This window comes from Schistocerca gregaria, chromosome 10, assembly GCF_023897955.1.
Source record: "Schistocerca gregaria isolate iqSchGreg1 chromosome 10, iqSchGreg1.2, whole genome shotgun sequence".
In the NCBI taxonomy this organism is placed as follows: Eukaryota; Metazoa; Arthropoda; class Insecta; order Orthoptera; family Acrididae; genus Schistocerca; species Schistocerca gregaria.
Window position 1 is genome coordinate 148,086,894 of NC_064929.1, and position 20,407 is coordinate 148,107,300.

General features: G+C 43.3%; 1 protein-coding gene across 1 annotated transcript in view; it reads left to right on the top strand.

Annotated features, from left to right (window-relative positions):
- Positions 1 to 20,407, top strand: part of LOC126293530 (tubulin alpha-3 chain-like) — a 224,273-nt gene that overhangs the window by 117,182 nt on the left and 86,684 nt on the right. Inside the window, exon 4 of the mRNA XM_049986795.1 lies at positions 3,362 to 3,558. Coding sequence (XP_049842752.1) covers positions 3,362 to 3,558 — 197 coding nt within the window. The remainder of the gene's footprint in view (positions 1 to 3,361; positions 3,559 to 20,407) is intronic.

Here is a 20,407-nt window from a genome sequence, read left to right on the forward strand (position 1 = left end):
TAGCACTAATATTTCTACAAAGCGATGTAGCAATGAAGTATAATGCTTCATTTGCTTTAAAAGGTTAAAGATCTTTTGGCCATTTGTATGAAAAAGTAGAAGGGGAAGGAAATTATGGTAACAGTTATAAGCACTCCGTCTTCAGGCCACAAGTTGCCCATTGGGACCATCCGACCGCCGTGTCATCCTCAGATGAGGATGCGGATACGAGAAGCGTGTGGTCAGCACACCGCACTCCCGGTCGTTACAATGGTTTTCTTTGACCGGAGCCTCTACTACTCGGTCGAGCAGCTCCTCCATTGGTATCACGAGGCTGAGTGCACCCCGAAAAATGGCAACAGCGCATGGTGGCCAAGATGGTCACCCATCCAAGTGCCTGCCACGCCTGACAGCGCTTTACTTCGGTGATCTGACGGGAACCGGTGTATCCACTGCGGCAAGGTCGTTGCTTTAACAGCAATTACCTTAACAACAATTCATTCATGGCATACAATAAAAACAGAAAGCAGCTGATCTGCTGGCTGTACCCACATAATATGCCTTTATCTGCTTGTAGCACTTGAAAAGAGTCAAATTAGCACGAAAACCAGAGTTCTTCAATCTTCAGTCTTTATCCTTTTAGCACTGACAATTCGTAATGCCCAAATAGTGGTGTGATCCCCCATTGATCCCCCGTTACAACACGATTTTTCAGTAGAATTTCAAAAAATTAGAATCAGTAGGATAATACTGAGGATTTTTTTCCAGTATTCACCCATTTATCACTTTTCGAGAAAAGAGCAAACGGCGACCTAAGTTTTCTTTTATTTGCCTATTTTATTTAATATTTTGATTCTATGTATCTTGAGACTGAGCGAGTCAATTGTTTTCAATCCTTGCTCGATTTCTGCTTCTGTTACAAGAAATAATGGGAATAAAAAACCGAAAATCAGTTATCTCAGAAACCAATTATTTTGAGCGATTTCAACAGTCAGGTAAAATTGCCAGAATGGGCGGAGTGTGCACTGATATGAAACTTCCTGGCAGATTAAAACTGTGTGCCTGACCGAGACTCGAACTCGGGACCTTTGCCTGGAAACATCCCCCAGGCTGTGGATAAGCCACGTCTCCGCAATATCCAGGAGTGCTAGTTCTGAAAGGTTCGCAGAAGAGCTTCTGTGAAGTTTGGAAGGTAGGAGACGAGATACTGGCAGAAGTAAAGCTGTGAGTACCGGGCGTGAGTCGTGCTTCGGTAGCTCAGATGGTAGAGCAGTTGCCCGCGAAAGGCAATAGTCTCGATTTCGAGCCTCGGTCCGACACACAGTTTTAGGGGGACCACACCGTGCCTGTTCAACCCATGTTAATTTAGGCAAGTATTTGACCAATTTCTGAAAAAAACTATTTGATGCAGGACCTTGATATCTTTCCTGTGTGTTACATGATGCTAATAGAGTCAACTGTACTAGAATCTATTTTATCCATTTTATAGTTTTTAAGAAATAATTTTTAAATTTATTAAGAAAAAATATTAAGTTTTTTCTGCAGAAAATATTTTTTGTGGTTTCCTAATGGGGAAATATTAATGAATGGCTTTTTATGCTATGCGGAGTCTGAAAATTTCATTCATTTATCTATGATAGTTTCTGATATAATGGGGTATATGTAGTGAAAATTTTAGTTTGCAGGAAATTGACTTTAAAGAAAAAAACTTTTGAAATTTGTTACTTACATTTAGTTAAAACTGTCCTTGCGCTTCTTTGGCCTCTAGCAGGTCTTTCACCTCATTTTTCACCTTCCTGAATGTTTGTCTTGCTTTCTTGGCCATATTAGATGCAGACCTGTCTGCATCGGCTATCCTCATTTAATCGCAATGTTGCAGCCCAGTGATCATATTTCACCTGGATTAATTCCCAGCTTTTTCGGTACCCATCACTTTCCAATATTACCACAACTGGATGTAAGAACAGAATCATGAACTCCTTGTTTCATCGTCTGCATGCCTACAAATGCAGTTTTAGGAAGTCGGTTCCAAATTATGCTGTTGAAACATTCATTTGGGTTCTGTGTCTGTCCATGCACACATTTCCTTAGAAGGTCAGGATGAGCCAAGTATTTGAAAATAGGTTTAATTGCTGTACTAACAACCTGAGGAAGAGAATGCTGGCGAGAAAAAGACTCTCCAGTAGCCTGAGCCCTACTGTATTTCCACCACGAATTTTCTCCTGATGACATGCCTTGTCATCAGTAGAGGACTTATGGAAGAATATGGCCCAAACATCTCTCTTCATTGCCTCCAGATTTTCTTTATTTCTCCTAATTACCTGCCCATAGTATACCTGCAAGTTTTCCATAACAACTACTCGCAATCACACTTGAACAAAACTGACCGCGTGTTTGAATGCCTGTTGTTTACAATCAGCAGAAACAAAACAATACCGACCGTTGCATTCCAAGGAGAGCCGACACACTCGGGAATTAAAAAGCAAAATCCCTAACGTGTAATGTAGGGGATATAAAGATCTAAAATATATGCAGAAAAGTGGGTGACACAAAAGTGGGCGTGGTACATAAACACACGTCGTAGGCAAATGCTCTCTAAATGCTCGAAAAAAAATTTTTTCAGCTAAATACTTTTCAGAGTACTTAAATAAAACCTTAATCTATCGAAATATGATAAAAACCGAAAATCGATTTTTTTCGGCCTGGGCCACGGTGTGGTCCCCTTAATCTGCCAGGAAGTTTCATACCACGTAAAACTGGCTTGTAAAAAAACGATATAACCGAAATCCGACTGTTTCAGCGATAACTACCGTCACTAGTCTGCACGGCGATCACTCAACCTGACGAGGCCAAATGTGAACCCATTCGAATCATGTTAGCAGTGAACTGAGACGTAAGCTGCTGATGCAGCATCAAACCGAAAGGCTTGCACCAGACTAGGACTCACATTTACTTACGTACTCCGTCTTCAGGCCACGAGTGGCCTACCGGGACCATCCGACCGCCGTGTCATCCTCAGTGGAGGATTCAGATAGGAGGGGCGTGGGGTCAGCACACCGCTCTCCCGGCCGTTATGATCGTACTCTTGACCGAAGCCACTACTATTTGATCTCCTCAAATGGCATCACGAGGCTGAGTGCACCCCGAAAAATGGCAACAGCGCATGACGGCCTGGATGGTCACCCATCCAAGTACCGACCACGCCCGACAGCGCTTAACTTCGGTGATCTAACGGGAACCGTTGCCCACATTTACTTACGTACATTAGGTTATTCGTTAGTATTGGTTCTGCGCTGTGACTAGTGTGCCCAGTAGTTTAGTCACCTAGTAGAACTAGAATGTATTGTGTGTCACTGTATCACCTGCTGGCGGCCATTTGCAGGTAAGGAGTGCATCGACGTCACGCTGGATCGGATCCGCAAGATGGCGGACCAGTGCGCGGCGCTGCAGGGCTTCCTGGTGTTCCACTCGTTCGGGGGCGGCACCGGCTCCGGGTTCGGATCCCTGCTGATGGAGAGGCTCTCTGTGGACTACCCAAAGCGCAGCAAGCTCGCCTTTTCTATCTACCCGGCCCCGCAGGTAGGACCCTGCCCGCACTCTGGTGGCACACTTGTGTATGGTCGAGTCCACACAATTCGCTTGCAACAAATACTGTGTCAAAAAAGTCCCCAGTGTTCGTAGATGGTAGGCCCAGTCTATATGCATGCAAGAGACACTGTCAGACATAAAGTATAGAGTGCTTCTAGGCACCAAGTCCAGAATATGCACCTGCAGAATACACCTCTAGATGAAACCACCCCAATGTCCCTGAACTGTCGAGTCCAGACTGTGCGCCTCCAAGATACACAGAGGGACAGAAACTCCTAAGTGTCACTACATGGTCAAGCCCATAGTATGTGCCTGTAAGCAATGCAATATAAAATTCCCAATGCCCGGAATACACCTCTAGATGAAACCACCCCACTGTCCCTGAACTGTCGAGTCCAGACTGTGCGCCTCCAAGATACACAGAGGGACAGAAACTCCTAAGTGTCACTACATGGTCAGGCCCATAGTATGTGCCTGTAAGCAATGCAATATAAAATTCCCAGTGCCCAGAATACACCTCTAGATGAAACCACCCCACTGTCCCTGAACTGTCGAGTCCAGACTGTGCGCCTCCAAGATACACAGAGGGACAGAAACTCCTAAGTGTCACTACATGGTCAGGCCCATAGTATGTGCCTGTAAGCAATGCAATATAAAATTCCCAGTGCCCAGAATACAACTCTAGATGAAACCACCCCACTGTCCCTGAACTGTCGAGTCCAGACTGTGCGCCTCCAAGATACACAGAGGGACAGAAACTCCTAAGTGTCACTACATGGTCAGGCCCATAGTATGTGCCTGTAAGCAATGCAATATAAAATTCCCAGTGCCCAGAATACAACTCTAGATGAAACCACCCCACTGTCACTGAACTGTCGAGTCCAGACTGTGCGCCTCCAAGATACACAGAGGGACAGAAACTCCTAAGTGTCACTACATGGTCAGGCCTATAGTATGTGCCTGTAAGCAATACAGTATAAAATTCCCAGTGCCCATCGACATGGATCACCGTCTATGTGTGTGCAATGTAAACCAGGAGACGAAAAACCTTCTGTCCCTCAACAATCGACCTTGGACAACACATGAAAGCTGCACCATGAATCTAACACTCCTCACTGATCCTAGATGATCACACCCAGACTGTTTGCATGTAAGAGACACTGTGAGGCATAAAGTCCTGAGTGCCTATAGAGACCAAATCCAAAATATGCACCTGCAGAAACATCTCCATGTGAAACGTCTCCACTGTCCCTCAGCTGTCGAGGCCAGACCGTGCATCTGCAAGATACACCTAGAGACACTCACCAGTGTTACTGCATAGTCAGGCCCGTACTGCGTGCCTGTAAGCAATGCAATATGAAATTCCCAGTGCCCATAGACACTGATCACATCTATGTATGTACAATGAAAACCTGCAGACAAAAATACCTCCTCTCTCTCAACAATCGACCTTGGACAACACTTGCAAGATACACCATGAATCAAATACTCCTGACTGATCCTAGATGGTCATGCCCATACTAAGTGGGTTTAAGTGACACTATGAGACATGAAAACCCCTCTGCCCATGGACATTAAGCCAAGACCACATACCTGCAAGCTAGTGTATCAGACCAAAAGTCTCCAGCGGCCCTTTACAGAAAACCATATGAATATCGTGCTAGGCATGATTTCTGTGAACTGCAGATGAAGGGCAAGAGACAGATTACATATTTCTAGATTTTCGAGAAGTATTTGATATCGTTCCGCACTCCAGACTATTAACAAAAGTACATGCATATGGATTAGATTCCCACATCAAGTGAGTGGCACAAAGACTTCTTAATTGACAGGACCCAGTACGTTGTCCTTGACAGCGAGTGTTCATGAGAGACAACGGTATCGTCAGGAACGTCCCAGGGAAGTCTGATAGGAGCGCTAGTATTTTTTTTATACAGTGTGGTCCATTGATAGCGACCGGACCAAATATCTCACGAAATAAGCATCAAACGAAAAAACTATAAAGAACAAAAGTCGTCTAGCTTGAAGGGGGAAACCAGATGGCGGTATGGTTGGCTCGCTAGATGGCGCTGCTATAGTTCAAACGGAAATCAACTGCGTTTTTTAAAATAGAAACTCCAATTTTATGTTACATATTCGTGTGGTACGTAAAGAAATATGAATGTTGGATCACTTTTTTCGCTTTACGATAGATGGCGCTGTAATAGTAACAAACGTATAAGTACGTGGTATCACATAACATTGCGCCAGTGCGGACAGCCTTTGCTTCGTGATACATTACCCATGTTAACAATGGACCGTTTACTAATTGCACAAAAGGTCGATATAGCGGCTGCGGTGGTCTCGCTGTTAAGGCGCTCAGTCTGGAACCGCGCGACTGCTACGGTCGCAGGTTCGAATCCTGCCTCGGGCATGGATGTGTGTGATGTCCTTAGGTTAGTTAGGTTTAAGTAGTTCTAAGTTCTAGGGGACTGATGTTCACAGATGTGCTCAGAGCCATTTGAACCATTTAGTGGTGATGTTTGGCTATTGTGATCAAAATGCCCAACGGGCGTGCGCTGTGTATGCTGCTCGATATCCTGGACGACATCATCCAAGTTTCCAGACCGTTCACCGGATAGTTACGTTATTTAAGAAAACAGGAAATGTTCAGCCACATGTGAAACGTCAACCAAGACCTGCAACAAATGATGATGCCCAAGTAGGTGTTTTAGCTGCTGTCGTGGATAATCCGCAAATCAGTAGCAGACAAATTGCGCGAGGATCAGGAATCTCAAAAACGTCGGTGTTGAGAATGCTACATCAACATCGATTGCACCGGTACCATATTTCAATGCACCAGGAATTGCATGGCGGCGACTTTGAACGTCGTGTACAGTTCTGCCACTGGGCACAAGAGAAAATACGGGACGATAACAGACTTTTTGCACGCGTTCTACTTAGCGACGAAGCGTCATTCACCAACAGCGGTAACGTAAACCGGCATAATATGCACTATTGGGCAACAGAAAATCCACGATAGCTGCGACAAATGGAACATCGGCGACCTTGGCGGGTTTATGTATGGTGCGGCATTACGGGAGGAAGGATAATTGGCCCCCATTTTATCGATGGCAATCTAAATGGTGCAATGTATGCTGATTTCCTACGTAATGTTCTACCGATGTTACTACAAGACGTTTCACTGCATGACAGAATGGCGGTGTACTTCCAACACGATGGACGTCCGGCACATAGCTCGCGTGCGGTTGAAGCGGTATTGAATAGCATATTTCATGACAGGTGGATTGGTCGTCGAAGAACCATACCGTGGCCCGCACGTTCACCGGATCTGACGTCCCCGGATTTCTTTCTGTGGGGAACGTTGAAGGATATTTGCTATCGTGATCCACCGACAACGCCTGACAACATGCGTCAGCGCATTGTCAATGCTGGTGCGAACATTACGGAAGGCGAACTACTCGCTGTTGCGAGAAATGTCGTTACACGTATTGCCAAATGCTTTGACGTTGACGGACATCATTTTGAACATTTATTGCATTATTGTGGTATTTACAGATAATCACGCTGTAACATCATGCGTTCTCAGAAATGATAAGTTCACAAGGTACACGTATCACATTGGAACAACCGAAATAAAATGTTCAAACGTACCTAAGTTCTGTATTTTAATTTTAAAAAAACTACCTGTTACCAAATGTTCGTCGAAAATTGTGAGCCATATGTTTGTGACTATAACATGGTATCTATCAATAAGGTAAAAAAGGAGTCCAACTAAAACATTCAGATTTCTTTACGTAGTACACGAACATGTAATAAAAAAATGGGGGTTCCTATTTAAAAAAAAAAAAAAAAAAAAAAAACGCTGTTGATATCCGTTTGACCTATGGCAGTGCCATCTAGCGGGCCAACCAATGCGCTTATTTCGTGAGATATTTGGCCCGGTCACGATCCTTGCACCATTATCAGACATTCCCTTCTTATACCACTCGTAAATGGAACGAGGGAAAACGACTCTCTCTATGCATCTGTAGGAAACCTGATTTTCTTGTCTTCGCGAACCTCGTGCGAGCTGTATGTTGGTGACAGCAGGACCATTCTGCAGTCAGTGGCGAAAGCTGGTTCTCTAAATATTTTCAACAGTGCTTCGCGAAATGAACGCTTCTTCCATCCAGATATTCCAATCTGAGTTCACAGAGCATTCCCATAATACTCGCGTGTTGATCAAACCTACAGGTAAAATATCAAGCAGGACGGCTCTGAGCTGCTTCGATGTCTTCCCTTTACGCGGTATGATGTGTATCCCAAACACTCCGAGCTATGCTCAAGAATGCTTCGAACAAGTGTTCTGTTTGCGGCCTTCTTTACCGATGATCTGCACATTCCGAGAATTCTCCAAATAAATCGAAGTCTACGATTCGCCTTCCCTAAAACTGACCTTCCTTGCTCATTAGATTTCATACTCGTCAGTCTGGGATCCGTACTGGATAGGATTGGTAAAGGAAATAGAGAAGATCCAAAGAAGAGCAGCACGTTTCGTTACAGTTTCGTTTAGTAAGCGCGAAATCGTTACGGAGATGCTCAGCCAATTCCAATGGCAGACACTGCAAAAGAAACTTTTTGCATCATGGTTATTGTTAAAGTTCGGGAAGCGAACGTTCCTAGTAGTGTCAACCTAACGTATTGCTTCACCCTACCTACATCTTGCGAAGGTAAAATTACAGAGATCCGAGCCCATACGAACGCTTACCAGCAATCGTCCTTCCCGTTAACAATTCGCGACTGGAGCAGCAAAGGGCTAAGTGATGGTCGTTGACACGTACCCTCCGCTACACACCATAAGGTGGCTAGCAGAGTGTAAGTGTAGATGCAGATGTAGATACGCCTTGATACTTAATAGACCTGCCTGTTTCATGCTGAATTCGAACATTGCAGGACTGTTTTTCCTGCTCATCTGCATTAAATTACGTTTTGCTACATTTACAGCAAGCTACCATTCATCCAAGTAGAAATTCGATCCAATCCATCTTGTATCTTTCCACACTTTCCACTTTACTACATTGTCAAAAGGAAACAGTCGCAAACTGTTGCCCTCTCTATCCATGAGATCGTTTATTTGTATAGAGTCCTATCAGATTTACCTGGGGCATTCCTGACGGCACTCGTGTCTCCGGTCAAAACTCTTTGTCCAGGAAACATCTACATCTACATCCATACTCCGCAAGCCACCTGACGGTGTGAGGCGGAGGGTACCTTGAGTACCTCTATCGGTTCTCCCTTCTATTCCACTATCGTATTGTTCGTGGAAAGAAAGATTGTCGGTATGCTTCTGTGTGGGCTCTAATCTCTCTGATTTTATCCTCATGGTCTCTTCGCCAGATATACGTAGGAGGGAGCAACATACTGCTTGACTCCTCAGTGAAGGTATGTTCTCGAAACTTCAACAAAAGCCCGCACCGAGCTGCTGAGAGCCTCCCTTACAGATTCTTCCACTGGAGTTTATCTATCATCTCCGTAACGCTTTCGCAATTACTAAATGATCCTTAACGAAGCGCGCCTCTCTCCGTTGGATCTTCTCTACCTATTCTATCAAGCCTATCTGGTACGGATCCCACACTGGTGAGCAGTATTCAAGCAGTGGGCGAACAAGCGTGCTGTAATCTACTTCCTTTGTTCTCGGACTGCAATTACTTAGGATTCTTCCAATGAATCTGTCTGGCATCTGATTTACCGACGATTAATTTTATATGGTCATTACATTTTAAATCACTCCTAATGCCTACTCCCAGATAATTTATGGGATTAACTGCTTCCAGTTGCTGACCTGCTATATTGTAGTTAAATGATAAAAGAGCTTTCTTTCTATGTATTCGCAGCACATTACCTTTGTCTACATTGAGATTCAATTGCCATTCCCTGCACCATGCGTCAATTCGCTGCAGATCCTCCTGCATTTCAGTACAATTTTCCATTGTTACAACCTCTCGATATACTACAGCATCATCCGCAAAAAGCCTCAGTGCACTTCCGATGTTATCCACAAGGTCATTAATATATACTGTGAACAACGGCGGTCCCACGACACTCCCCTGTGGCACACCTGAAATCACTCTTACTTCGGGAGACTTCTCTCCATTGAGAATGACATGCTGCGTTCGGTTATCTAGGTACACTTCAATCCAGTCACACAACTGGTCTGATAGTCCATATACTCTTACTTTGTTCCTTAAACGACTGTGGGGAACTGTATCAAACGCCTGGGTTCTATTAAATAGAAAGTCTCATAGCAGAGAACAAATTCCTTAGGCCTGGACCTTCGTTAACAGTCTGCAATGGGCCACCATGTCAAACGCTTCCCTGAAATCTAGGAAGATGTAATCTGACTATTGCCCTTTGTCCAAGGTTCGCAGAACATACACTCCTGGAAATGGAAAAAAGAACACATTGACACCGGTGTGTCACACCCACCATATTTGCTCCGGACACTGCGAGAGGGCTGTACAAGCAATGATCACACGCACGGCACAGCGGACACACCAGGAACCGCGGTGTTGGCCGTCGAATGGCGCTAGCTGCGCAGCATTTGTGCACCGCCGCCGTCAGTGTCAGCCAGTTTGTCGTGGCATACGGAGCTCCATCGCAGTCTTTAACACTGGTAGCATGCCGCGACAGCGTGGACGTGAACCGTATGTGCAGTTGACGGACTTTGAGCGAGGGCGTATAGTGGGCATGCGGGAGGCCGGGTGGACGTACCGCCGAATTGCTCAACACGTGGGGCGTGAGGTCTCCACAGTACATCGATGTTGTCGCCAGTGGTCGGCGGAAGGTGCACGTGCCCGTCGACCTGGGACCGGACCGCAGCGACGCACGGATGCACGCCAAGACCGTAGGATACTACGCAGTGCCGTAGGGGACCGCACCGCCACTTCCCAGCAAATTAGGGACACTGTTACTCCTGGGGTATCGGCGAGGACCATTCGCAACCGTCTCCATGAAGCTGGGCTACGGTCCCGCACACCGTTAGGCCGTCTTCCGCTCACGCCCCAACATCGTGCAGCCCGCCTCCAGTGGTGTCGCGACAGGCGCGAATGGAGGGACGAATGGAGACGTGTCGTCTTCAGCGATGAGAGTCGCTTCTGCCTTGGTGCCAATGATGGTGGTATGCGTGTTTGGCACCGTGCAGGTGAGCGCCACAATCAGGACTGCATACGACCGAGGCACACAGGGCCAACACCCGGCATCATCGTGTGGGGAGCGATCTCCTACACTGGACGTACACCTCTGGTGATCGTCGAGGGGACACTGAATAGTGCACGGTACATCCAAACCGTCATCGAATCCATCGTTCTACCATTCCTAGACCGGCAAGGGAACTTGCTGTTCCAACAGGACAATGCACGTCCGCATGTATCCCGTGCCACCCTACGTGCTCTAGAAGGTGTAAGTCAACTACCCTGGCCAGCAAGATCTCCGGATCTGTCCCCCATTGAGCATGTTTGGGACTGGATGAAGCGTCGTCTCACGCGGTCTGCACGTCCAGCACGAACGCTGGTCCAACTGAGGCGCCAGGTGGAAATGGCATGGCAAGCCGTTCCACAGGACTACATCCAGCATCTCTATGATCGTCTCCATGAGAGAATAGCAGCCTGCATTGCTGCGAAAGGTGGATATACACTGTACTAGTGCCGACATTGTGCATGCTCTGTTGCCTATGTCTATGTGCCTGTGGTTCTGTCAGTGTGATCATGTGATGTATCTGACCCCAGGAATGTGTCAATAAAGTTTCCCCTTCCTGGGACAATGAATTGACGGTGTTCTTATTTCAATTTCCAGGAGTGTAGTATGAGAAAAGAGCAAGCTGCTTTTTACACAAATTGTGCTTTCTAATCCGTGCTGATTTGTCAGCTTAATGTTTTCTCCCACAAGTAAATTTATTATATTTGAACTGTGTATACACTCAACAGTTCTGCAACAAACCGACGTTTCGGATTTTGGTCTGTAATTTTGCGGGTCTTTTCTTTTACAGCGGGACTCAGATGCCCCTACCGATGTCGTTTTATGCAACCCGCAATTGCTTCTAAAACCACGTGCAAGATTTTCATATTCTGTCCCTCGCTATGCACGAACTATTAGTGCCACAGAGAAAATGAGCAGGATCTTTCTGCAGGGAATTTAATGTCGCTAAATTTTGTACTGGAATATGTTTTCATTGGAGGTGACAGTTTTGACGTTATTCAAGAGAAATTGGATTAAAGGTCACTTTCATACTTTTTCTTGAATAATTCGAAGACTACAGCCTCTAAGGAAAACGTGTTCCAGTTCAAAATGTAACTACATCAAATTTCCGTCAAAAAGGGCCTGCTCGATTCTTTCTGGAATGGTAATAGTTTCCACATACCGAGTGACAGAATATGAAATACTGCGTGTGGTATTTGATGTCATTGTGGTTTGCATAAAACCCATGGATAGAAGCAGTTGAATTACTGTGTGTGCAGGAGCCACCTGTACTTTTTTCAGCCACTTGGGACTTTCCACTGGTTGAGAGATTCACTATAAATTTGTTTAACCTACTCAGTGTAGATGGCAACGGCCTTGCCGCAGTGGATACACCGGTTCCCATGCGATCACCGAAGTTAAGCTCTGTCAGGCATGGTCGGTACTTGTATGGGTGACAATCCAGGCCGCCATGCGTTGTTGCCATTTTTCGAGGTGCACTCAGCCTCGTGATGCCAATTGAGGAGCTACTCGACCGAATAGTAGCGGCTTTGGTCAAGAATACCGTCATAACGACCGGGAAAGCGGTGTGCTGACCCTACGCCCCTCCTATCTGCATCCTCCACTGAGGATGACACGGCGGTCGGATGGTCCCAGTAAGCCACTCGTGGTCTGACGACGGAGTGCTACTCAGTATAGGTACAATAGTGTTTATAATTGTTCTCCCTGGCAGTCACACAGAGACCATTGCAGCAAGGGGCACTGTACAAATTGGGTAAAAGAAAAGACCTGCAAAACTACACACCAAAATCCGATATGTTAGTTTGAAACAAATGCGATCAGTGATGACAGAATTCACAAAGTCAGTTGCTAGTTGAAAGCCCGAACCACACAATAACCCTAGGTTCAGTGTGGGGCAGCAGTGGGGTGAGTGGACTGCTGTAGCTTGTTGTGGGATTCTGTACCACTGAGGGTTACAGTGGGGACAAAGCCTCTCCAGCATTTCTAGGCCCCCAGTTCAACACATACATACATAAATACAAATATGCACGGCCCTCTTCAACCGTTAGCAGTCTCTGTCAGTCAACAGACAAGGTCGGCCTGTATGCTTTTGTGCTGTATGTGTCCCTTCACATCAGAAACAGTGGACCTCGGGATGTTTAGAAGTGTGGAACTCTCACATACAGATGTATGACACAAGTGACACCCACTCACCTGACCATGTTCGAATTCCATGAGTTCTGTGGAGCACCCCATTCTGCTATCTCAAAATGTCTAATGACTACTGAGGTCACTGATATGGAGTACCTGGCAGTAGATGTCTGCACAATGCACCTAATATGAAAAACATATGTTTTAGGGGTGTCTGGATACTTTTGATCACATAGTGTATACTAAAGCGCTAATTTGGGTCTTGTTTATGCTAGAAAAAAAATTAGTTCCAAGTTTTGGCCAGCAGGTGCAACTCTGTCACTGTACAGTATTTTGTCTATGTCTCTAGTGCTCGTATTGAACAAACTGTGTAAGTGGCAGTGAGTAATAAAATCAACATTGACCTTTTCTGCCCACATCCCACTCTTAATCAATCACATATGCAATCATTTCTGTGCATCTTCTGCATCTACATCTATGTCTACATCTATGTGATTGATCTGCTATTCACAATAAAGTGCCTGGCTGAGGGTTCAGTGAACCACCTTCAAGCTGTCTCTCTACCATTCCACTCTTGAATGGTGCGCAGGAAAAACTAGTACTGAAATTTATCTTCGTGAGTCCTGATTTCTCTTATTTTATCATGATGTTCATTTCTCCCTATGTAGGTGGGTGCCAGCAGAATCAGAGGAGAAAACTGATGGTTGAAATTTCATGAGAAGATCTTGTCTTGTTTTAATGATTGCCACTCCAATTCATGTATCATGTCTGTGGCACTATGTCCCCTATTTCATGATAATACAAAATGAGCTGCCCTTCTTTGTACTTTTTTGATGTCATGTGTCAATCCAAGCAGATGCTGATCCCACACCACACAGCAACACTCCAGAATTTTTGCATTCACAGTGCTAGATTTGCACCTGGTGGCCAAAATCGGAAATAAAATTTTTTAAAGCAAAAACTGGTTCCACATTATAGTGACACATTAGAATATCTATTAAATTTTGCTGCCATATGATAATTGTAGCCCAAGCTGGACCTTTGTGAGAAGCTGCAATTTGACTATAGCCACCGGGTATATTGGATGCAGCAGTGGCTTGGTTTGGAATTCATGGATAAAGTGTGTTTCTGTCTGGTGACCTTGGCACAGTTTAAAATAAGAGTCCTCATATGCTGCCAGGCTTATCCATTAGCACATCTGGGGCTTTGGAAGATGACCACGTGGAAACAAGACATACAGAAAACAGTCACATATCAGTGGATAGAGCTTCTCCCCAAGTTTTAACTCACTCTACATGCACATCATATGGGCACCATTTGTCATGTGATAAATGTCAGTATGAGCAGAACAGTATGAGTGAGTAATTCATGGAATTTGTTAAGACAGCAGCTTGCCTCGAAAAACTTTTCAGTGGGTTTGCCTGTCTGCAGTCCAGAACCAAATACAGATCGGATGATCTGTCTACACGTTCTGACCCTCAAATGATGTGCTCTGCAAATATACAATGGTATGTATTATGAATAAAAACCTGAGAGATGCTATAGCCACTCAGTTGTCTTATTTCTGTGTATGTCTCATAATTTCCATGCAGTCATGAGTGACCTTGTATTATGGACAGATGCCAAGTGACTGGCAAAAGCCCTCTTAGAGAGATTGAAAAACTGTATGACTCTCTTATGGACCACAAAGACAAGACAAGACCAGACCCATTACAATGTGCACAGAGGTGCTTAAGCAGTTATTCGTGCAATGCTTCACATGTGAAACCAATTAGGAGAACCCTACCATGTGTCAAGGATTGCAAATAACCATCTTACCAACTGTTTGGACATTCTCATCACTTGTTGATGTGCTGGGGATAATCAGTGCATTCATCTTCTAGTTCCTCTTGGAAACAGTTGAATCAAATGAAAACATTAGTTTTATTCTTGAAAGATTAGTCAAAACCCGCTTTCAATATCATCAGTGAGTGCTGGCACACTTTATTCTGCTCTTAAAGATAAACTATGTCTGTGTTTTTGAAAAGTCAAAAATTCTGGAACATAGCAAAATAAATCTAACTTTTTTTGGCATCCATCATAGCCACAAATGTCAAAATACATCTGGAACAATACTATCAAAAGAACATTTACCACCAACAAAATTAAATTGCTCCATGTATTTTTTGGTCAAACTTGGTTTAGACCCCAGATACTTTTACAGCATTTGCTTCAACCTTTCAGATGACTAATTAGCACAGTGACTGTATGTGCAGAGTTTTATATGTGGCTTTGTTACTAAACTCTGCTTCATTCCTGCCTCCTGTGTGAATTAGCTGTTGTATATGTTTTGCAGAAGTAATTTTGCTTGCTCACAAGTGTACCACCAAGAGCTTCCAGCCATGTACAGATAGAACCATCATTCAGCTACTGTATATTATTGTTATTATTATTATTATTATTATTATTATTGTGGTATAATAGATCATTTGCGCTCAACAGTTAAAGAGTATTACTCAGATATACCCTATCAATGATATAGCTAATACAATGGAGTGATGTATATGTAGTGCTGCAACTACACATAATAATAACAGAGCTAGACTTCAGGAGCCATGTGTCTTAACTTTTTACTCTTATATTCAGATTTGGTTTTGAAATAAAAGCTTCAGGAAAGTGTTTTTACTAGCTGATCTTTTCCAGAAATATTCTAGGTTCTTATTTTGTATCTGTAACCTGTGACATCTTTAAGTGCTTCAATACATCTTAGGTACAAATGTTTCTCAGATATCACGCTTCCCTAGCATCACACCTCCATCAGTAGAACAGTTTATTCAGGGGTGATATTCACAGCTGTGAGCCTGTAGGATACTACCTGTGCAAACATCCTGTTGACTTGTAATCCATTACCTCAGACATTGTGCATATGACCAAGCACATTCTCCCATCATCACAGTCATAACCACTTGCAAAGCATTCAGTATTCCAATTTGTCCATGGATCACCAGTAGTAATCATTCCCAGCTATCTAACTACATTACTGGCAATTAAAATTGCTACACCATGAAAATGACATGCTACAGACCTGAAATTTAACGAACAGGAAGAAGATGCTGTGATATGCATTCACACAAGGTTGGCACTGGTGACGACACCTACAAAGTGCTGACATGAGGAAAGTTTCCAACTGATTTCTCATACACAAACAGCAGTTGACCAGTATTGCCTGGTGAAATGATGTTGTGATGCCTCGTGTAAGGAGAAGAAATGCGTACCATCACATTTCTGACTATGATAAAGGTCGGATTGTAGCCTATCGCTATTGTGGTTTATCGTATCGCGACATTACTGCTCTCATTGGTCAAGATCCAATGACTGTTAGCAGAATATGGAATCGGTGGGTGCAGGAGGGTAATACAAAATGTCGTGCATCCCAATGGCCTTGTATCACTAGCAGTCAAGATGACAGGCATCTTATCCACAAGGCTGTAACAGATTGTGCAGCCACATCCAGATTCCTGAATCAGCAGATGGGGACCTTTGCAAGAAAACAACCTTCTACATTAACAGTTTGATGACATTTGCAGCAGCATGGACTATCAGCTTGGAGACCATGGCTGCGGTTACCCTTCACGCTGCATCACAGACAGAAGCACCTGCGATGGTGTACTCAGTGATGAACCTGGGTGCACGAATGGCAAAATGTCATTTTTTCAGATGAATCCTGGTTCTGTTTACAGCATCATGACGGTCACATCCGTGTCTGGTGACATCACGGTGAACGCACATTGGAGTGTGTATTCGTCATCACCATACTGACATATCACCCAGCGTGATGGTATGGGGTGCCATTGGTTACACGTCTCGGTCATGTCTTGTTCACATTGACAGCACTTTGAACAGTGAACATTACATTTCAGATGTGTTACGACCCATGGCTGTAGCCTTCTTTCGATCCCTGCGAAACCCTACATTTCAGCAGGATAATGTACGACCGCATGTTGCAGGTGCAGTACGGGCCTTTCTGGATACAGAAAACGTCCAACTGCTGCCCTGGCCAGCACATTCTCCAGATCTCTCACCAACTGAAAATGTCTGGTCAATGTTGGCCGAGCAACTGGCTCGTCACAATATGCCAGTCACTACTCTTGATGATCTGTGGTATCATGTCGAAGCTGCATGGGCAAGCTGTACCTGTACATGCCATCCAAGCTCTGTTTGACTCAATGTCCAGGCATATCAAGACTGTTATTACGGCCAGAGGTGGTTGTTCTGGGTACTGATTTCTCAGGATCTATGCACCCAAATTGCGCGAAAATGTAATCACATGTCAGTTGTACTATAATATATTTGTCCAATGAATACCCGTTTATCATCTGCATTTCTTCTTGGTGTAGCAATTTTAATGGCCAGTAGTGTATTTTAAAATCCTCATCTACTCAGATATATTGATCACATGTCTTTAGATCCTAGACTCAGGGCCAAGTTATGCTGCCCTCATTTATTTAAAACATTAACTTCAGTCTTTTTGTGTATGAATATCTCCATCTTTCATTACTCCATGGATCATTTACAGCAAATGTACCTTACCATTCATGTATGCTAAAACCCTCATCTTCAATACTTCAGATTTATTGATGAAATCTTTATAGTCTGGTCCCAAGATGAATATAGTGTCTCTTCATTTCTCCAAAACATCAAAACTTTCTCTCCAAAGCTTTTCTCTCAGTCCTCTTCCTCTCAATGATCACTTTCCCAGATGTTGACATTTATTTTTCATTTCATACACATATCCCAAGCTATTTATGAATCACCCAGACTTATCACTCCCAGTCATTCAAATATCCTAAAACTGTGTTCTGGTTTGGATTTATTTATAACATCTACATGTTCTGGATGCAAGTCCTAGATAGACTGTATTCATTCCTCCATAACTTCATTCATTCATCATTCGTTCCTCTTGTTCTGTAGGTTCCATCAAGAAGGAGAACCTTCAGAGATGTCAAATGCATCAAGGAAAAGTTTTCATATCTTTCTGTTTCATTCTCCACAGTCCAACGTTTCAGTTGCATAGATGTTATCTGTCATCTATGATAGCACATACACCTATTTATGGATCACCTTCCATAATCATTCACATCCACCAAAAAACACTAAAGCTCCATCTTATTGAGATTTCTTGATCCATCTAAAGCTAACCAGCCACCAAAAATACTGTACATCCTATCATATCATGAGACAAATGTTGAATGTCAAAATGTGGCCCTAGTAAACTGGCATACAGATGCAAATTGTTAGTCTATCACAATACTCTATCGCAACTCAGCTTTTTTGCTACTCCCTGTCCTTTAACAACACAGATATTGAAGTAAATATGATTTTTTTAATGGAACAATTTACTTCTTTTGCAACATTCAAAAACTCTTGAAAAGATAAGTACAGTGCTGTAACACTTGTTAATGTTGGCAATGAAACTTTTTGCAGAAGCTTCCAAGAAATGTGGAAAAGCTGAAAGGTGAGGTAGTAAAAATCAGCTATTGGAGTGTAAACATCACCAGGTGGAACTCTGGTGCCACGCCTCATCATTATTTGTAGCAGGAAGGTAGACATACACAACTAGAATGAAAGATATTTCCTCTTTAGCCTACTGTTTATGGAGTAGATAGTAAATGAAACTAAACAATATCAATGTACTAACTTCTAAAGTATCACAAGAGGCTTATAAAAGGTATTTCAAATGTATACATATGTTTAAGTGAATGTCTTTTGTGGACGCAAGTCAACAGTCAAAAGGCTTGATGCAGTAGCAGAGCATGCCTTAAGAGCCCCACTCATGGGAGTTTATACTGCATATCTTCAACTGTTCACTAAACAGAATAGCTGTTAGTCCTTATGCAACTCACCCTGTGCACTTGATGTCTTCATCATTATCAAGCAGACCTATGCTCTCTGTTGACACAAGTGAGAAGCTCATGTGTGTAATAGGGCCAAGATAGCCAAGATATGCTGCATAAAACTGAATTCATCAAAATGGCAGCTCACTTAACACTACACTATCTGTCACAGCAAGAAAATCACAGTCTAGTTTGTATGAGGGTCATTAAGTACATAATGTTTCACAGTTTTCTTGTCAGAACATACTCATTCTTAGGAGTTAGAATTTGGTGACAATATGTCAATATTTCTTTGTACATAGCCTCCATCTCTCCATCACATTCTAGGGCCTTTTTCCAACAAATGTGTAAGAGCACATATTCTCTCTTGGTTAAAGGTACATATTATTCTGTATAATAGCCATGTTTTCATTGCAGGAATTATACTTTCATCATCTTCAGAGTATGTCCCAAGTACCTAAAGTGACCCAAAAAGATGGAATTCTAAAGGCACCAGTCTGGGATATAGGGTCTGTGACTCAGAGATTACCAACAGAATTTGGTGATGGATTCCCAGTTTTGAGACTTTAGTGTATGCATGCATTACATTGTTGGAGCAACATTTCTTTTTGATTATTGTCAGATGGAACACGTAGGAAACAATTCTTGAGTTTGTCCACAATTCTCTCATATGCCTCAGAATTAATGGTCAAAGCTTTTGGCAAAGCATTCATGAGAATGACACCATCACCATCCCAAAGCACTGCCATCAAGACTTTGCCAGCAGAGGTTGCAGTCTAGAATTTGTTCTTTTTTTGTGATTGTGGGTGGTGCCACTCCAATAACTAACTTTTCGTTTTGAACTCAAAAGGATGCACCCATGTTTCATCACTAACAATAATCAGCGAGTAAAAAGTCTTTCCATTAGCCTCAAGTTGCTAGAACAATTCAGACAAAGTGAATTTTTTCGAATCTTATCTGTTCATGGAACATATCTTGAGCATTTCTTTCAATATGCAAGAGTCTGTCATACACACACAATTTCAGTTCACAGTAATAACTGGAGGGCCAAATGATCTACACAAATAGTGGCATCCACACAATTCATCATGTCAGATGCTGTGTGTGTGTGACAGGACGTCCCAAATGTGGTTGACCATGAAAGTCAATTTCTGTGCTTCCTGATGCTCTAACTCACTTTAACCATTGTCTAACAGTACTGTTATCAACTGTGTCATTCCCACACACTACACACAATAATTTATTTATGGTCACCAGAATTCAATCACTTTTAATGGATGTCTTCCATAAACATCATTTTAATTTTTCACTATGTCTCTGCCATCTATTGGAACTGTCCAAAACTTCACACATGTGTAGAAGGAATGAAGTTGAAGCAACTAAAAGTGTGTTTTCCTCTATTAATTATTAATCAATGGCTGTAAAAAAACAGGGGGGGGGGGGGCACGAATTATAGAATTACCCTTGTGTTAACCATTCAGTGAAAACAATAATTCACTCTAACAAACATATTTCTGTTATTTTGATCAAAGGAGGTTAAAAAATGGCCAAGTCCAAAGCTGCTTATTTTGGAAAGCAATTTCCTCAATGAAAATCATGCG